General features: G+C 50.7%; 1 protein-coding gene across 8 annotated transcripts in view; it reads left to right on the top strand.

Annotated features, from left to right (window-relative positions):
• Positions 1-19,054, top strand: part of PTPRF (protein tyrosine phosphatase receptor type F) — a 394,909-nt gene that overhangs the window by 314,197 nt on the left and 61,658 nt on the right. For all 8 annotated transcript variants that reach the window (XM_064455285.1, XM_064455283.1, XM_064455286.1 and 5 more), the window contains 6 exons: positions 3,260-3,529; positions 6,327-6,908; positions 7,477-7,610; positions 8,653-8,797; positions 14,638-14,943; positions 17,851-18,044. In XM_064455285.1, the coding sequence (XP_064311355.1) occupies positions 3,260-3,529; positions 6,327-6,908; positions 7,477-7,610; positions 8,653-8,797; positions 14,638-14,943; positions 17,851-18,044 (1,631 nt within the window). The remainder of the gene's footprint in view (positions 1-3,259; positions 3,530-6,326; positions 6,909-7,476; positions 7,611-8,652; positions 8,798-14,637; positions 14,944-17,850; positions 18,045-19,054) is intronic.

Genomic DNA, 19,054 nt, shown 5'->3' with positions numbered 1-19,054 from the left:
CATGTGATTTGACTTGCAAATTGGACAGAAATCTAAGAATGCTGCTTTTTGAGGAGTTATACTGATTTAAATTATTACCAGACTCTTATGCTAGAAAAGCAAGTGACTTAAATCTCTGGCTTGAGCCTGAGGAATGTGTTGATGGTGCTCTGCAAGCTGCTGTGAGAGCTCTGCCAGCTCTCGCTAATGCTAACTGACAGCATCTCGCCGTCTCCCTCTGTACTGACTGGGACGAGAAGCTGCCAATTATCCCTCAAGAGGATGGGAGGCTGATGGAGCCCGTCCCTTTCTTTGCACGCACTCCTGCCAGAGTATCGTCTGGGACAGATCTCTCACCGAAGACATTGCCCTGACCCCCTCCCACCTCCAACGTTAAGAGCTGACCCCTACGCATGGCATCCATTTTTAGCAGCTCTGCCGGTATGCTAACAAGGAGAGTCTGGCTCAGCCATTCTGGGTCACAGAAATACACCACAGAGGCCTGTTTAACTGCTCATCTGTTGCCAGGCTTGAGAGCTGAGGCCCCCACACAGCTGCCTGGCAGGCCGCAGGCTGCGGTGCACAGGAGGCATGGCCCATGTCGAGGTCGGCGATGCTGCAGCCGGCCCACCGTTCGTATGGTTTCATCTGCGGGAGAGTTATCCTTGGCATTCATCCCTTCCCTAGGCACATGAACGCACCTGCCACCTCTGCTGCTCCCCTGTGGGTAGGACAGGGGAGAGCCACTTCCTAAGGGGCTCAGCCCTTACCTTTGCCCTGCAAAGCACTGCCAAACAAGCCCCCGGCTCCTTTGGACGTGCATCTCCCCTGTGCTGTCCGCAGAGGAGCAGGGGGCAGTCGGCTGCCGGCTTCCCCAGGGAGAGGTGGCTGCAGCACCCACAGGCACTGCCTCTGCAGGACACATCAAGGGGGACACGGTGCTGATGGGGCTCAGCATGGCCCCAGGAGCACCCTGAAAGCAGTGTTTGACACGGGGGCACAGTGCAGGCTGCAGGGGAGTCTGCAGTGGGCTGTGCTGCCTCTGGTCTCACAGGGTTGGGAGTCAGAATTTGTTTGTGCACGCTGGGCTCGGACCTTCCTGCATGGCCTCTTGTCCTCCAGTCTTGTCTTCCCATGTCCCTGTACGTGAGTTCCTGTGCACCTTCCCTCTCCCTGTCCTGCCCTCACACAGCTTTCTCTCTGGCTCTGTAGTGGCCTCCAGTGCCTGCCAGCCTGCTTGCCTGTGCATGTGTGTGAGTGCTCTGTGCACACGTATGGCTTTATCCTCAAAGTTTGCTCTTTTTTATTTTAATACAGTGAAGGTGGGTGGGTTTGGTCCTTGGATGGGGACAGAATTCAAACTACTTCTACCTGAAATAATTTGACGCCATGTTCATTGGAAAACGAAACCTGACTCTTAACAAATGGTGCTGGGATGCTTTGGTTGGAAATACACGCCATCATGTTAAACCATTGCCATGTCCATCAGGTTAACTCTGTATTCTCATGACTGCATAGCACTTGAGTACACTTTCAGTTCTGTCTCATTTGGGGAGCTCTGCCCTGTTAGTCAGGTAACGCCTCACTGGCAATCGCTCATGTAGCTATTGATTTGAGACTTAATAATTGATTAAAAGAAACAACCAGCAAGACTCTGGATTTAGACATTTAAAAAAAAAAAAAAAAGGCAAAGCAAGTTATCCTTCCCCTGGCTGGTAAGGAGCTAATGAGCCCTGTTTTGTCACCGAGAAGATGTGTAGTACACACACGATGTTGACAGTATTGTCTAATTTATCACGAAGTCTTAGCTCTGTTGTACATGCTAGTGTGGGGGCTTCTGTGTTCAGTCTATTTCTGCAAGCCTGTTGGTTTGGGGATGAATCATCAAAGAGAGCACTAGTGAAATTTGATTTGGGGAGAGTCAGCTTGGCAAGCGGAGCTGACACCTCTGCGGCTCACTGGGCTGTCAGCAGCTTTACCATCTGCAGAGACACCATGGTGGCAGGATCCAGGCGAGCAGAGCCATGTCCACCCAGACCCCCAGCGCCCGTGGGGCCAGTCGTGCCTGTGGCGTGTTGTGAGCTGGCACCACTCAGGCTCCTGCCCAATTTCCACCTTCCCCCAGCGCTGCGCTGTTCGCTGCTCTGCCAGCCCGATGCACTGATGGAGGAGCATAATTGGCAGGGAGAGGCTCCTCGGGAGCCGGTCAGTCGTGAACCTGGCTGGTGCTCTGGGGCTGCCTTTCTGGTGGAGGAGGCTAGAGGAGAGCAGGGCTGCTGGGCGAGACATGTTCTAGCAGTTTCCCTTTTTAAGTACAGACTAAAATGAGCTTGCCCAGAGGAGACAAAGATTTACCGAGCACAGTTGTTTCTCTACCCTTGCTTAAATAGGCCCATAACACTAACCCTGAAGAAGGGGCCTCATTTCTCAGTGTCATTTTCCTGACGGGAATGCATATGGCAGGCAGCTTTAGAGCTTTATTGTAGCTGAGAGTTGCTTACAAATAAGTCTTGAATGAAATACCCAGCAAGGGATTGATATGAAGAGAAGCTGTGCAATGAAATAAGGAGGAATACATCTCCCGAAGTGCTGCCACAAAGGTGGGGAGGGTTCTGCCAGCCCAGCTCTCTTCTGTCAAAATGGATATGATCTCACATCTGTCAGGATTAGTTCTCTCCTGCCCAGCAAGGTGATCTGTTCAGGCCCTGACAATGTCATGCAGCTCTGGTGACTATTTTTTTCTGAGCCAAGGTAGAACCTGAGTTACATTTTGAAAGGAATTATATTTTATTTAGCAGCACACGTGTGCTAATTCAGAAAGAAACCCTTCTGCTGCTCTTGCCCAAACCCTGCGAGGTTTAGGGGACAACTGCTTTACTTTAGAGCTAATAAATTGAGCAGGTAATTCCGTTTTGCAGAGCTTCAGTGGGCCCTGCACAGAGAGTGTGTGACTGGTATTTGTGCATGCTCTCTAATTAGAGGGATGTAATTTAAATGGAGGAATGTTTCATGTTAGTAATATGATTTCAAAAGGCTGTGTTTGGAGGGAATGGATTGAACCATCCATTAATGAGTTCTTCTAATAAGATGCCAGTGGCTAAGGAAGGAGAGCAAAGTGTGTGCAATTTGGCAAAGCAGTGAACAGCTTTTACACTTCATTTTATCTGTCCCGAGGGATAGACAGGCAAAAATATTGAACGCCCCTCACGTACCCCCGCAATGCAACTGAGTGCTCTCTGATGGTTCTGTGACCCTACTAGCTGTTTCCTCCTTGTTGCAGTGCGGCGTGTTGCTCCTCGATTCTCTATCCCTCCGAGCAACCACGAGGTGATGCCTGGGGGGAGCGTGAACCTCACGTGTGTGGCAGTAGGTGCTCCGATGCCCTACGTGAAGTGGATGGCTGGTGTGGAGGAACTGACCAAAGAGGATGAGATGCCCGTCGGTAGGAACGTCCTGGAGTTGAATAACATCGTGCAGTCTGCCAACTACACCTGCGTGGCCATCTCCTCCCTCGGGATGATCGAAGCCACAGCCCAGATCACTGTCAAAGGTAAGGAATTATTCCTCATGGTGCTCCTACTTGGGTTTCAACAGTGTAGCCCTTTGCCGAAGTGTTTTTGGGTGCAGCCAACTGACTGCAGTCACCTGTGACTTTTCCACCTTGCAAAGGAGGTTCCCAAACTTTGGTTTTTCCTGCTCACAGTATAGTATTTGCTTTTGAGCTCATTTCTTCTCTCCCTACCTGTGGCACGATAGGAGACAGGCTTGTGTGAGGCTGGATCCCTGTTATGCCATGAGGGAACCTCACTGAGTCTGTGCTCATCCCAGTAATTTCTGGGTTGTTCCATGCATCAGCAAGAACAGCTCAGCACAGCGGCAGGCCACGGGCTGTCCTGGGGCAGGGTTCTTTGAATGTCTGCCATCAGCTGTTCACTCAGAGATGTTCTCTTGCAGTAAGAGCAGGACAAGAAGGTTAATCCCAGCAACGTGAAGTGTCTGTGGGCCTCACCAGAATGAGCATCCTCTGCCCCTGCAGGGAGGAGCTATACACATTTATTTTTAAATTGTTGCATATTCCTCTGTCAATTTTCTTTTTTCCTTTACTGATCTGCCTCTTTCCCTTTCTCTTTCTTTTGTTGCTGCCTTTAAGGCATGCTTCCTGTTGCTGTTTTACAAGTAGCTTTGCCCCAAAGAGGACATTATTGCTGGTTGCTGGCAGGTACAGGGCAGCTTACCCACACAGCTCCCTAACAGGAGGCTGAAGTACGTGCCCTGCCTTTCCCATCTGGGACCAAGCAGGTCCACACTATCCCTTTCTTCCTCTCCTTGCAGTTGATTTGTAGCACAGGTTTCCACAGATATGCCATCTTTTGTGTCTGTCTGTTCTTGCAGGCACCCTCCTGCACTACAGCCACCTTTAGCACTGGGTCCTACTTGAACAAATCACAGAATTGAGTGTTAGCCCTCTCTGACCTGGAGATTAACAGCAAGTTCTCTTCCCTGGTGCTAGTCAGAGGATGCTTTTAACCTTAGTGACACACTGTTCCTCTACTCACAGCACCTGCTAGTCAGTACCTTTTCCAGCCCCCTTTTTCTTACAGAGCACAGGGGTTGTCTTGGTTATAGTATGTCCCCAAGAGTGTATGGAAGAAAGCAGCATGATAGGGAGGTTGTTTGGACATGGACGGAGGAGGTGGGGACAGCACCATTGCGCTGATGGTTCCCAGGATTTACCTCTTTGCACCTGGGACAACTCTGCCTTTCTCCCTCTTTGGCTGACGTGATGCCCACTGCTGCCCCAGGACTGCAGAGGTCCCAGGATAGGGAGCAGTCTGCTCAGCTCCTTTAGCTCTTTGCCTTCCTCCTTGTTTCTCTGACTGTCTTTTCTGCACATTCACTCTGGGTATCTTACTGCCTCTGTCCCTAACTCGTTCACCCAGTGTTGCTTCTCATGTGCCTGCTAGAAAGTAGACTGTTTGCAGGACAAACAGGAGAAGCAAGATGACACAAAGCTGATTGCACTAAGTGCATTGAAGGTACCAGACGTGCCCCTTGCTCACATGCAGGCTGCACACCCAAGAGCTGGCAAAAGTCAAGCCTGCTGCTCTCCAAAGGAAAGAGTGGATGAGTGTCATCTGTCCTTGAAAGCCTGAGGGAGGCTGCCAATTTCTTGGGTGCTCTAGGAGATGTGTTGTTTGAGGCTGTAAGATTGGGTGGGATACATTTGCCCTCCCGGAGTCCTGCATGGGTAGTGGTGTGGTGTCTGGTTGTGGGTTGCATGCCCCTCCTTCCCATGCCAGTTCAGCCCTCACAAATTTTCTCAGTATTCAAGTTGCAGTAGCACTGGAAAACACATCCTCCCCGGCACTCAGAGCAGGCATGCTCCAGTGTTGAAGAGCCTGCCTTCCTCAGGTGAACCTCAGCTGAACCATGTGGGAACTGGAAACCTGATGGCTTTGCCAAGGAATGAATTTGGATCTTAATTTGGGCTGAGCATTTTTCCTAGTCCCTCATCAAGCACAGCTGCATTACAAGTCACTAATGACTTTAACTAGAGTGGTTCATAGGAGGTTTAAACTTACTGTCATTGTCTTAAAGTATTTGTGTACTCTGCAAATCTCTCTCACATGCACTCCTTCTCTTTGTTCTTTTGGTAAAATGGCAAATCTGGAAATGCTTGCTTGCAGTAGTTGCGTTCTCATTAACACTTCAGAGATGTCAGTGTCACATAGTTCTTGTGTAACAGTTTATTGTCTGGTTGCAGTTTGACACACCACCCAGTGAAATAGTGGATGTGAAAGTTGGTAATTTCTCTGGCTGTATCCCTCCTGCATGTACTGTAATACTTACAAGGCATTCCCCCATCAACCCATCTAACAGCACTGTCCATGAACTCCCTATGGCCTAAGATGCTGTCTCTGTGGAAGCAGGAGCATAGCTCCGGATTACCTGTGGTGCTCTGATTGCTTTACTGTATCCCTTTGTAAATCAGCTGTACACCTGGCTTCTGGGGCCAGCCCAGCCCAGCAAGCACCTTCCCACTGCCAGCTGAACCCCCATGACAGAAACATTCCTGCATCCCGTTGAATTACCTTTATTTAGCCTGCTGCTGGTAAGTGCGTCAAGCACGTCTAATAACATGATTGCTGTGTTTATCCTTCCATTAAGAACCACTTCAAGCAATATATGGTAATATAAAAATGCATGTTCTAGAGTATGAAATGATTTCTGCCTTTTAAAGAAGAATGTTAATGGGAGGTGGCAGCTCCATTTTTATCCCTGTGCACATTGTAGGGTTTGAGCTGACTGAATTATTTAAATCACACCTCTCTGCCTTCCAATTGCAGCACTGCCAAAACCCCCAACAGAGCCATTAGTGACTGAAACGACAGCTACCAGCGTGACCCTCACCTGGGATTCAGGCAACTCTGACCCCATTTCATATTATGTCATCCAGTACAAGCCCAAATCCTTGGAGGGTCAGTTCCAGGAGGTGGATGGTGTGGCAACAACCCGCTATAGCATAGGTGGGCTCAGCCCCTTCTCGGAGTATGAGTTCCGGGTCATCGCAGTCAATAACATTGGCAGGGGTCCCCCCAGTGAGCTGGTTGAGGCCCGGACAGGAGAGCAAGCTCCTTCAAGTCCACCCCTCAAAGTCCAGGCACGGATGCTGAGCGCGAGCACCATGCTGGTCCAGTGGGAGCAGCCAGAGGAGCCAAACGGACAGATCCGCGGGTACCGCGTTTACTATACCACCGACTCGCATCTGCCTTTAAGCATGTGGCAAAAACACAACACTGACGACAGCCACCTCACCACCGTGGGGAGCCTCATCACTGGGACCACGTACAGCATCCGCGTCCTGGCCTTTACGTCGGTGGGCGATGGGCCCCCCTCGGACATCATCCAGGTCAAAACACAGCAAGGAGGTATGTATGGAGTGAGGTGTCAGAGCTCTGTGTCCACCCCAGTGGTATGCAGCTCAGCAGTGTGTCTGATCTGCACCAGGCATCGCAACTGCACTTGGTGCTCAAATCGTTGCATGCCAGAGAGGCATCCCTGCCCCACAGCCATCAGATTTAAGCTGTCAGCTTGTCCTGGGGAGTTGGCATCAATCTCTGTACAAGTAGCACAGCCCACAGCTTTGTCTGGGACACAGTGGTTAAAACTGTGACACAAGGTCCTGGACATGGATGTTGGCACCTATGGAACTGTGCTGGGCCCTTCTGGGCTCTGAGTACCCATGTGGAAGGAAGCAGCTGGGATGCAGTCAGGGGCTGGAAGTGAACGCAACTCCCATATTCACCTGCCTGGGTCCCGGAGGTGCTTCCTTGTTGCCTGGGTTGTTCCAAGAGCACAGTGCGGGGGAGAGGGAAGAAGGGAGGGGCCAGAAGGAATGAAAGAGGATCTCACAAGGTGAAATACACTCTGTGCAAAGCCATGCAACTCCTTTCCGTTCATCTGCCTCCTGGCACTAACCATGTGTTTGGCCCCCAGTTCCCGCCCAGCCAGCTGACTTCCAGGCAGAAGCAGAGTCTGATACCCGCATCTTGTTGACGTGGCTGCCCGCCTCTCAGGAACGCATTACCAAATACGAGCTGCTCTACTGGGAAGGGGAGGATGGCACTCAGGTGAGGATCCTGCCTCTGCATCAGCAGCACTTGGGGCTAGACGTCACAATTCAGCAGCTTGGGAAGGGTGTGTGCTTGAGTTGGGGTGGCAACAGGACTGTTTCTTCATGTTTCTTCTGTCTCATGGGTGTGTGATAGGAATATGGCAATCTCTGTCTGGCTTCCGTGTAAGTGATCTCAGCAGTGCTTCTTGATGCCCAGCAAAGTAGCTAGTGACTGGTCTGGGACTGAAAAGACTCCAGTATACCACAACACCATCCCTGAGGTTTCCTTGCTGCTAGTGCCTTTGAACAGTTGTGTAGGCCAGCAGGGCTTCCAGGTGGGTCTGAAATGGCTTCAAAATGTGTCTGCAGCTTCAGGACTGGTTACACTTTAGGAGCAGATTGAGGGTGGCCTAGAGAGAGCTCTTCCTTGTTTACTGTCAGGTCCCTAAAAGAAGTCCAGCTCTAAATATATCAAAAGTAGTGCTGGCTGCAGGGCAGCACAGTGAGAATTGTGCCGTGGCAGTATCACAGTGTCCCATCTGTGACCTCTCCTCCTCCTCTATTTATAGTGGCATGAGAACTGCTGGAAATAAGTGCCCTCCAGGTGAAGTGGGAGCAAAACAGCTCCTTTACCAGTACTTTTTAGGTGCATTAGAGATGCCAGCTACTCCAGGACAAGGGCTTTACTCTCTTTCACAGTCAGACACTGTCAGCTGGGAGGAAAAAACCTCATATGTCCTGTGCCCCTCGTCTGAACTGTGTAGCTAGACCCAGCATTCCCACAAAGCTGTCAAGCAGTGAGCGCAGTCTGGACACCAGGCAGTGAGCCTGGCTGTCACAGAAGTCTGCTTCCCTGCAGAGTCCTTCTGTTTCACCCAGAAAGCTCCATGCCATGGAGTCCTGCAGATCTGCAACAGGTTTGGCAGCGTGGCTGTGACTTTCTGTTGGGCCAGAATGGGTGATGGGGCTGCTTGTTCCCTTGGCACTGGGAGCTGAGAGCCAGCTTTTCTGTATTCTCCAACTACACCAAATAATCTGTGTTTCCTTTTGTTTGCCAGCAAAAGGTGGAGTTTGACCCAACCTCCTCGTATGCCGTGGAAGGTCTCAAACCAGACACGCTGTATAAGTTCCGTCTGGGTGCCCGCTCAGAGCTGGGGGTAGGAGTCTACACCCCCACGATCGAAGCCAGAACTGCCCAATCCAGTAAGTTTCTGACACTCTGAACTACTGAAGACAAAGCAAAAGCAGTCCAGTTTCCATCGCCTGGGCACGGAGTAGCTCGATGCCTCTGCCCTTGTTGGGTCTGCAGGGATGCTGGCACACAGTTTGCTAAAGGTTATAATGGGGAATGTCAGCTGGGGTTTTGGATCAGGGCTCTTTGGCAGAGGGGGTGCACCCAAGTGGTAAGTTCTTTCGTCATGTCCCTTTGATCATACTGTTTTTCCCTAAGGGTAGATTCATAAAAACTGGTGGAGGAGTGAAACAGTCTGGGAAATTGCTTTGGAGAGATTGATTTGAGTGGGTTTGTGCATCTCTCTGAATTTACTCCCATGCAGACAAGCTGTCTGGACAGGCAGCATATGGGTATTTGGCTCTAAGTGTGACTGTCTCCAAACCATTGGATTTTCACCGCTTCGGTCCCCATTCGAACTGCCTTGCTTCTGCAGGGGTCCTTAACTGGTTCATACACTTGTTAGCATGGTGAGGTACCCTTGAGGCCAGATGTGCCTGTGGCTGTCAGGGAGCTGGAGTCATCAGTTTGGCAAAGTGGCTGTTCGCCTGGGTTGTGTGAGCAAGTGAGGCTGCTGCTTCTGGGACTGCAGCGCTAGGGGAAACCAGAACAAGCTGCAGCTGAGTTAATAGAGAGGCTAGATAATGAGGTGACCCAGGCAATATCACTTTCATCCTCACTCTGCCCCATGTGATCACAGAGCAGGAGTTCGCATTGCTCTGATTGGCAGCTCAAAGTGCTGTGCATAAGCAGATTAGGGCTATCAAAGGGCCCTGCGATAAGCTCGTTTTCACTAACTATTTTTGGGCTTGCCATTATGCAAAGAGCATTAAAAGGGGGAAAAAAGACATTTCCGTTAGCGCCGTCTGTCTGGGATTTACTAGCTATGTGGGGTGAGCAGTTGGCAAAGGCAGCCAGCCTTCCCTGCAGGGAGGGTGCCAGCATGTACAGCAGCTGAGAGCCTGAGATGGCCATTAGAAAGGGAGCTCAGGCAGGGAAGAGCAGCTCTCCTCACTATTGGAACGACCTTCTCTTTGAGGAAAACTCAGCTTCATTAACATATCAGGTGCAGGGATTCCTCCACCTCGTTAAGTGAGCTAATGGTGTCTTAGTGCTGCATGATAGACAGGTATGAAAGTGGTGAGAGGTTTAGATCACGCAGTTATAAATATTTGAACATTGAGAACAAATTCTTAGTGTGGGGATTTGTATATGTATTTCAGATAGCTTTTGTATTGATAGACAAAGGTCGAAGCAACTCTTCTGCCACTTAAATTAATTCTGTCAGTGGATGCTCTTACCTTTGAACACAGAATCACAGAATGGTAGGGGTTAGAAGGGACCTCTGGAGATCACCTCGTCCAACCCCACTGCTTGAGCAGGGACACCCAGAGCAGGGGGCACAGGAACGCGTCCAGGCAGGTTTTAAATGTTGTCAGAGAAGGAGACCCCACAACCTCTCTGGGCAGCCCGTTCCACTGCTCTGTCACCCTCACAGTAAAGAAATATTTCCTCATATTAAGGTGGAACTTTCTGTGTTCCAATTTGTGCCCATTGCCCCTTGTCCTGTCATTGGGCACCACTGAAAAGAGTCCAGCCCCATCCTCTTGACACCCACCCTTTAGATATTTGTAAGTATTGATAAGATCCCCCCATAGTCTTCTCTTTTCCAGGCTGAACAAACCCAAGTCTCCCAGCCTTTCCTTGTAAGAGAGATGCTCCAGTCCCCTGATCATCTTCGCAGCTCTCCGCTGGACTCTCTCCAGTAGCTCCCTGTCTGTCGTGAACTGGGGAGCCCAGAACTGGATGCAGTACTCCAGATGTGGCCTCGCTAGGGTGGAGTAGAGGGGGAAGATAACCTCCCCTGACCTGATTACACACTTAATCAGCGACAGCTCCATGAATAAATGGGTCCTTCAGAGTCTCACAACAGTCTCAGTAAAAGGAACCTTTGCTATGTGGACTCTCCAAGGCAGACATCTTCCTGTGACCTACTCCACATGCTGTCTATTCACAGGGGATCTCATACCAGTCCGTTTTTAAGGCTGTGACTTCACTGGCCAGTGGAGCAGTAGCTGACTGGTTCTGGCATCCGTTTAGAAGAGAGATCTGGACAGGTTGGAAGAGATTTGGCCAAAAGTCACAGGAATACCTTGGTCTGACCAGTGAAACCCTCCTTACATTGAGGGACCTAAGAGTTCTTCGATTTATCCAAGAAGTGACTGGGTCTTGGTTTACAGGCCCCTACTTGAGAAGTTTTCTGATGGCACTCTCTTCTATGAGAAAAGTCCCTGGCAGTTACTACTGGGCTATTGGGTGAGGGTGACAAACCACTGGCTGAACCATCCCAGGGCAGAGTGGATTCTTGGGTACTCCTTGAAAGTCAAGTAGGTCTTTCAGAAAGCTCTGCTTTAGCTTAGCAGAAGTTGTGTGCGCAATGCACAACTTCCAGGCAGAAATTCTTTGGTGTGCATGCACGTAACAACACCTCGTGTTCAATGGTTGGATCGGTCCCCAGTGGCTTAGAATTTACTGATCTAGAAAGGTGGTTGCTCCAAGCTTCAAACTGGTCACCTTCTTGCACTCTTCCGTCTGGTTGCCCTGAGAAGGGCTGTTAGATCTTGGAGGTTGACATGTTCAGGTGGGACACAAACTGCAGGAGCAGTCAGACTCCTGCTTTCCAAAGAGCCTGTCTTCAGGCTCTATTCCTGGCCCTGACAAACCAGTCAAGGGTAAGGTAGGAGGCGCATTATCGCTAATGAGTCACTAATGGAGAGGGACATCTATATTGTTTCTGCTGGGCTTTTCTTCTGGCAGCATCCTTGCTCAGGAGTGGTAGGTATGCTTGTCTGGGCAGGCCAGAAGGATGCAATGCCTCTTTGCACCCCTGCAGCAACACAGCTCGGACCCCATCTCCTGAGAAGACAGCAGCCTTCTGAGCTGTCTTTTCTGCTAAGTGACTTGCTTAGTTGCTGGGCACCCTGCAAAAAGTACAAGCAATGCTGCTTTGAGGGCCTGAGGAACACGGGGGAGTTTTCCAGGAGTCTGCAGTGCCTCAGGCAAGCAGTATGATGCAGGAGAGGAGGTTCAGCTCTGTGCCCATCAGGCCTCAACATTAAAATGCTGTTCTCACTTGAAATATGAAGGTGGGTCTTGAGGCTGCCTTTTCCCTAGCTTAAGGAGTAGGTGGGCTGGGTGGGTGCACAGGGCTGCTGTGGCTGGTGGAGGAGGCTGATGTGAGTAGCCTGGAGGCAGCAGGGGTTTGCACAGCATGCGTGTGGGTACATCTGCATGCTGGCCACCCAACCTGCTCTTTGCTGGCCCCAGGAGGGACACTTCTGCTCCTTGTGCATTTTAAGTTGATCCTGCTCATGTTACCAAGTTTTATTTTGCTTTCTTTAAGTGTTAATCTGAGTTTTTGCCTTGCACATCATGTGTGTGACTCTTACCCAGTCAACAGCCGATGTTTGACCTGCCCACACTGCCAGCCAAAGCTGCCTTTGGAGAAGGAGCTCACTGCTGCATCTGAAGGGATGCTGTGGAGGCCCAAAGCCAGAGCAAGTCTCTTCTGTGAAAGGCCTCTTTACAGACAGTGGCAAAGGAAAGGCTTGCCAAGTTTCTTACATCTCACCTGTCCCCTCTGAGGGATGCCATCAGGCATTGTGGCTACCTTATGCCCTCCTTGAATTCACCCTTGGTGTTGCTGTGATGCTGTATCTTCCTACTCTCTTCCCTGCCACTTCCCTGCTGATTAACCAAAGGAGTGTGAGGATTCATTTGCTACCCCTGCTCCCTTCCGGTATACCAGATGGCAGGGCCGTTCCCACTCTGCCTCCCTCACTACTGTTTGCTTCCACGCATTGCTTTGACTTCTCTTTCTTCCAGTGTAGCTCCTGTAGCAGCAGCCTGACTCTGCTCAGGCATCATCTCCTCCAGCTCCATCACTGCCTGCTCTCCCTCCATCTTTCCTCTCTCCAAGTACCCCAACCCAGGCATCAGGGACAGGCCCTGCTCCCCAAGCACACTTGGGTCACTTAGTGCCCACAAGTGGGCACTAAGAGTTATGTGCAGCCTGTGGCTGCCTCGGCAAGCAAGTGAGCCTTGTTCCCAGCAAGCAGAAGTCACCAGTGGCACCGGGAGGTCCTCCTGTCCCCAGCTTTCCGAGATCTTCTCCCACTGCCGTCCTATGCCCAGCAAAGCCAAGGCACAGTTGTTGGGTGTTTTAATTATCTGAGGTCCCTGCTGCCGTCTGGGGTAATGTAGGTTGTGTTTGCCTTTGCAGAGGCGATGAGCAGGCAGGCTTGTCCCTGTGCCCCTGGCAGGCTGGCTCTGGTGCACTCATGGCTTCAAGGACTGTGGCATGGGGAAGGGCACCAGTCGTCTTTCAGGCATTTCTAGGTTTATGGTTGCAGTGACAAATGGAAGTGGTCTTTCACTTGCCATGGCAGAGCAAGATACTTCGTACTCAGTTATTGCTTAGCCAGACAGCTTCCTAGCCTTAGAGCAAATGTGCATTTTTGGTGGCATTGCTCTGCCCTCTCTGCTTAGGGCTCTTGCCTTCTGTGCAAACACTGAGGAATGCACCCACCATCCTTGTGCCTTCCCCGACCAGGCAGGCTCCCTCCCTCCTCCAGGCTTCCACCCTCATGAGAAACACCTGATGCAGTTCTTCCCTTTGCGCATGCCCTGCCAGCAGCAAGGCATGGCCTGGGCAGCACAAACACCTCTGCAGGGTGGCTGTGCTGTTGTGTTAATACAGGTCCCAGGATATGTCTGCAGCATCCCTGGGCAGTGAGGCCAAATGAGAGGAGGCTGCTGCTGCTGTGAGAGGGCTTGCATGCTGCCAGGGTCCTGGACAAAGCAGAGCATCTGCAGGGCACTTGTCTGGTTGTTCCCCTCTCCTGCCTCTCCTGCCTTGCAGAACTGCTGTACTGTTGCAAGGTTGGCACAGCCTCAATCATCTCTCCTTTCGTGGTCCCTCTCTTCCCCCCCAGATTTGTTGCACTGCACTTCCCCAGCAATGCTATGCAGAGGGGATTGTTCCTCACCCTGGGAGGGAACAAGACCTGCCTATCTTCCCCTGTACAGCTCCATGGGCCAGGAAGCTACTTAGGCAGGTAACCAGTTTGGCAGGCATGAAGCAGTCAGTCCCAGATACCAGGCACACATGCAAAGCAGCACAATCATGTTATCTCCTGTTTCCACATGGTGCCAGGCTCGCACCTGGGTCAGGGTGCTGCTTGCAGCTGATGACCATGATTTCAAACCCTGCCTGGACACACTCCAGCCAACCTCAGCCACCTGCTTTCCCTGCCCTCTGTTGTTTCCTTCACTTGTCTAGGAGCGGGTTTTTGTAAGCCTTCATGCAATCTGGTGTGTGAGCTTCCCCTTCTGCCACTCTTGCCTTCTGTAGCTTCCTACCTCTTCTGGTTTCCATCTGCTTCAGATCTTCACTGAAAGCATCTTTCTTCTCCCTACCAGTCTCTTTCTCCCTCCCCCCACCCCTTCCTTTACTGCCATTTGTTGTGTTTGGTAAGTGAGCGTCCAGAACCTCTTTGGGAAGAAGTATTCTCTGATGCAGGACAGCACTTCTGTCTCCATGCTGTTCATGATCAAGCTTTCAAATACAAATTGTCCCTAGTGTCATCTTTGATGATCTGCGAGGAAGGCAGGCAGTTGTCCACAAAGCTACTGGCTGAATTTCCTTGCGTATGTTCAGTGCTCAGTTGGCTGGGTAAAAGTTCCCTGTGCATTTTGGTTTGTCCTTCCACTCATTTCCCTTCATCTCCCCACTTCATTTATTTATCCCCAGCCCCCTCCGCCCCACCCCAAGAAGTCGAGTGTGTAAGCACCAGCTCCACTACCATCCGGGTAAGTTGGGTGCCACCGCCTGCCCAGAGCCGCAATGGGGTCATCACCCAGTACTCCATTGCGTACCAGGCAGTGGAAGGAGATGACAACACCAAGCATGTGGTGGATGGCATTGGACGGGAACACTCCAGCTGGGAGATCAAGGACCTGGAGAAATGGACCGAGTACAAGGTGTGGGTAAGGGCTCACACCGATGTGGGGCCAGGACCGGAGAGCATCCCCGTGCACGTGCGCACTGATGAGGATGGTAGGTGTTACTGAACAGCTCCTTCAGCTACCGTCTTGGGGTAACCAGGACTTTCCTAGCTGAATTGCTGGAAAAGGGGGGGAAAGGAGTGGGGATATTGGCCTGGGAATGCTTTTCAAGCAGGACTGGAGGCTGCCAGGAGGAGTGCTTTGGTCAGCTGCTCCAGGGAGTGGGTCTCCACAGAGTAGGGCAATTGCTCTGTTGGCCTTTGCTCTGATTGCCTCCAGGCTGTGGGTCAGATGTCCCAGTGTGGTCCCACAAGGGTCCTGTGTGTGCTAGCAATGCTTCCTGCATACACGAGGAGGCATTACACTGCTTTCCCATGTTGGCTTTCTGGGTTTTGGTGGTGGTGGTTTCCATTTTACTGAAGGTAACATGAGTTCTTCCAGCCAAAGGCTTCTCTTACCTTGTGATATCAGGACTTAAAGTTTACTTGTTGACCTGAAATCCAGCAAACTAAAGAGGGGAAAAGAAATCCATTTGAAACTTGCAGATATCGCAGGAAAGCTGCTTCCTGCCCCAGCTTCCAGGCAAGCCACAGCTTATATAAATCTGCTCTTCCGCTCAAGAGTCAGAATATCGCATGTACAGAACACTTTACTGGATACGACAACTTTAAAGAGAAATTGCTTTGTATTAGCAGGACTGTCAGTTATGTCATCATGACTTAAGCCATTTCCTTTGAAAGTGCCAGAGCTCAGGGTGACAGTAGGAGCTTCGATGGCTTCATGCTGACCCCAGAAGCTGCAGATTTAATGGGAGAAGAAAGGGATGCAGCATCCAGGCAAAGAAAGGATGGTCTCTGCATTGCCCAGTCAGCATAGCAAATTGAAACCAGACATGTTACAGTTTCTCTAAACGGGCTGCCACTGTCCCCTATGTCTTCGTGGCTCTGGAAGCGGCATGTGGGAATGCTTGCTGACTGCATTCCTGGGCTGGCAAACACATCTGTGTGTGTCCTGCTGCCTGTATTGTTTGCTTCAGTTCTCATTCGGCAGAGTTGTAGCCCAGGGGAAGCTGCTACCCCAGAAATGTCTCAACAAGCTCTCTCAGTTAGTTTTTGGGCACCGTGGTTGGACATTCCAGCTTAGCTGTCAGGAGTGATTTCATATCCCTCTGACATGCTGATGCTCAGTAGATACCCATGATGAAGGAATGAGAAATGCTAAACTGTGATCTGAAAACTAATTGAACTTTCCCTTTTTGGGTCTCAGATGCAGCACATACTTCCCATGATGGGGTAGGATAGTTTTCCTGAAAACTCTGTGGTGTGGTCTGCTTACATTCACATCTTTTCATGTCCCCACAACATCCCCGTATCATGTCCTGCCGAGGCCTCCCGCCTTCTCTTGCCAACAGAGCTTGACACACAGCTTCTGTCTGGTTCTCGGGGAGGATCTTGTTTTTCGCTTGGACTCCCAACTGTGTGTGTGGGCAGGTGTCTTGCTAGGGCAGGAGAGCCCTGTGGCTTGTCCAAGGTCACTGCACTAAGTGAATTGCGGATTACAGCGTAGGCTGCTCCAGCCAGAAAGTGGTAACTATTCAAGCACAGCCCCCTCCATTCCCATACCTTGAGCTGGCCTCATGGTGCTAAAATGCTCCATTCCTCCTTTCTCTATTTTATTTAATTATCTACAATTAAGAAGGACATCTGGGGAAAATAATGAACTGCCCTGCAGCTTAAAAACTGTGCTTACCTGCTGGGTAGCTGTTTCTTCCCATCTAGTTGGTTGAAATAGCAATACTCATTATGTCTGCTTGTCAGCTATCCATCCCTAATTATCTAATACTGTTTATTTCTTGTTGTGTTGAGAATTGGGGTGTACGGGGTTCCAAACTCCCCCTGGGTTTTCCCAGGCAGTGGAGGGTGTAAGGGGTCCTGCAGTAGAGTGCCAGGATGGAGTCCAGGTCCTTCACTTGGGTACCAGGCACTCACGTAGCAGCATTATCCTCCACAGGGAGTGCACACCTCTGCTCCCAGCTGCTTCAGCCAGAAGGAGCTTTCCAAGAGCAACTAGGAAGCTAATTTTTTAGCATTGACATTTTTGTCACAGTCAATGCAAGAGCAAAAAGTAATAAGGAGGTAATTTTTCCAAATGGTAAATAGGGTATAAATACATTTTTAAACGGGCCTCACCTTGTAAGAAAATTGATATTTTCTGGGCAGTGTAATTTTTCATTTTATTATCAAAAAGCATTCAGCTAGCCGTGCATGAAATACAGTCCCCAGAGCTGTCAGAATCCCCACGGGCCCCTTTATCTGGCCAAGCTCAGTGACTGCTGTCTCTGAGCTTTGGGTTATTGTTTTAGGATGGTGCTTTTCCCGCTCATTAACCTCTTGCTGTCACAGGGGAAGAGCGCGTGTGTATTCTGGCTGGTGGCAGGTACCAGGGCTCCCCACGAGGCAGGCGAGGCACCCAGTAGCGCTACCTGGGGCTGTTGGACTGTGTTTAGATGTACACAGAGGGATCTGAGAGGAGGTGTTGTGACAGGCAGGATGCAAAAAAGGCTTCAAAACCCCTGCCTCAGGGCACCCTGAGCTGCAGGTGGTTACCATATTCTTTATATTCTGCTGTATTCTTATATTCTTCCTTTGCTCCCCTACTGCTGGAGAAAAGAGAGGGATAGGTGGACTATTATATTATATTATATTATATTAGGGGTCTTCCTGCATATCACAGTCGTGCTCTTTCCTACTGAGAGCAGCAAAAATGCTTGGATGCTGAGAAGGGGTTGGGGATATGGTCACCCTGGAAAACCGCAGTATGACCTACTGGGCAGGTACAGGGAACTTGTACCAGCAGGGCCGTCCTTGCAATGAGGTGAAGGGAAGGTAGCAAAGGAGTGAGAGGTAGCTTACAGCAGTTCTGTGGTACCTGCTAACTGTCCATCCTGTGTGTGTTACAGTGCCCAGTGCCCCACCACGAAAGGTGGAGGTGGAGTCTGTGAATTCAACGGCCATCCGGGTGAGCTGGAAGCTGCCCATCTCCAACAAGCAGCACGGGCAGATCCGTGGGTACCAGGTTACGTACGTGAAGTTGGAAAACAATGAGCCCCGAGGGCAGCCAGTGATCAAGGACGTCATGCTGTCAGAAGCACAGGTACAGTGTGGGGACCATGGGCTATGGGGCATGGCACCTTCCCTCTCCACAGAGGGCAGACTGGCTGGATCCAAGTATTTCTTGGCCTTCTCTTGTGGCTCTATAGCGTGGGACTAAGCCCTGCCTGAGCAAGGCAAACAGTTTATCCCTAAACTGTGGCTTAAAATGGGTAAAGAGTTTAACCAGGAAAGGATTGCTGTAGGAAAGATGATGTATTGGACAATGGTCCTCTCTTACCCCTTCTCCAGTAAATACCTCTCTCTGCCTGCCGCATCCTGGTGCAGACTTCAGCCAGAGCAAATTGTGTTTTGCCAGTCAGGTTACAAACCGTCAAAGTTTTAAACAAGCCTTCTTTCATGCTGCTGACTGTGTTCAGGGCGAAGCTCCTGTCTCATCAGAGACCACTGGGGTGCTGCCTGTTTGTGGGGCACGGGGGTGGCTCTGCACCATAGGGTGGGCAGAGCACGTCAGGCGGGGCAGCCCTCCTCTGGCTCAGCAAAGCCTCCCTTCCCTCCTGCTTTTGCAAGGCAGGGACTTGACCTTGCATTGCCTCTTGAAACCAAACTGTAGGTGAAGCCGGTTGAGTCTGGGAAAGGCTGCGGGAGGGGGAAGTGTGAGGTGCAGCCCCACATCACATGTAAATTACTTTGCCCTCTGCAATCGCTGTACAATAATGTGCTCATATTTATGCGATCTCCTGGATACCTCACTGGCTGTGAGCTGAGGCCCTGTTCCCACACAGTGCTCCACACATGGTTATGCACTCTGCTCAGCCCAGCAATGCATAGTTGCCTCTTTCCCAGGGTCCGGGGAAGTTCTGGTCCCCTGTCTGTGATGAGATACAACTCTTCTTCGGAGCAAGGGTCCTTCATCCTGGATGACCCATGCTATTCTCAACAAAGATAATCGTATAAATGAAGTACAGGATCTGCTGCTGTTGGAAGCAACAAGTAATCGATTCAGAGCTGGCTTGCTTGAATGATGCCCAATATAAATACTGGAGAGCTGCA

Source organism: Phalacrocorax carbo, chromosome 6 (assembly GCF_963921805.1).
Source record: "Phalacrocorax carbo chromosome 6, bPhaCar2.1, whole genome shotgun sequence".
In the NCBI taxonomy this organism is placed as follows: domain Eukaryota; kingdom Metazoa; phylum Chordata; class Aves; order Suliformes; family Phalacrocoracidae; genus Phalacrocorax; species Phalacrocorax carbo.
The sequence above is the reverse complement of the archived record's forward strand: the minus strand, read 5'-3'. Positions and strand labels throughout refer to the sequence as shown.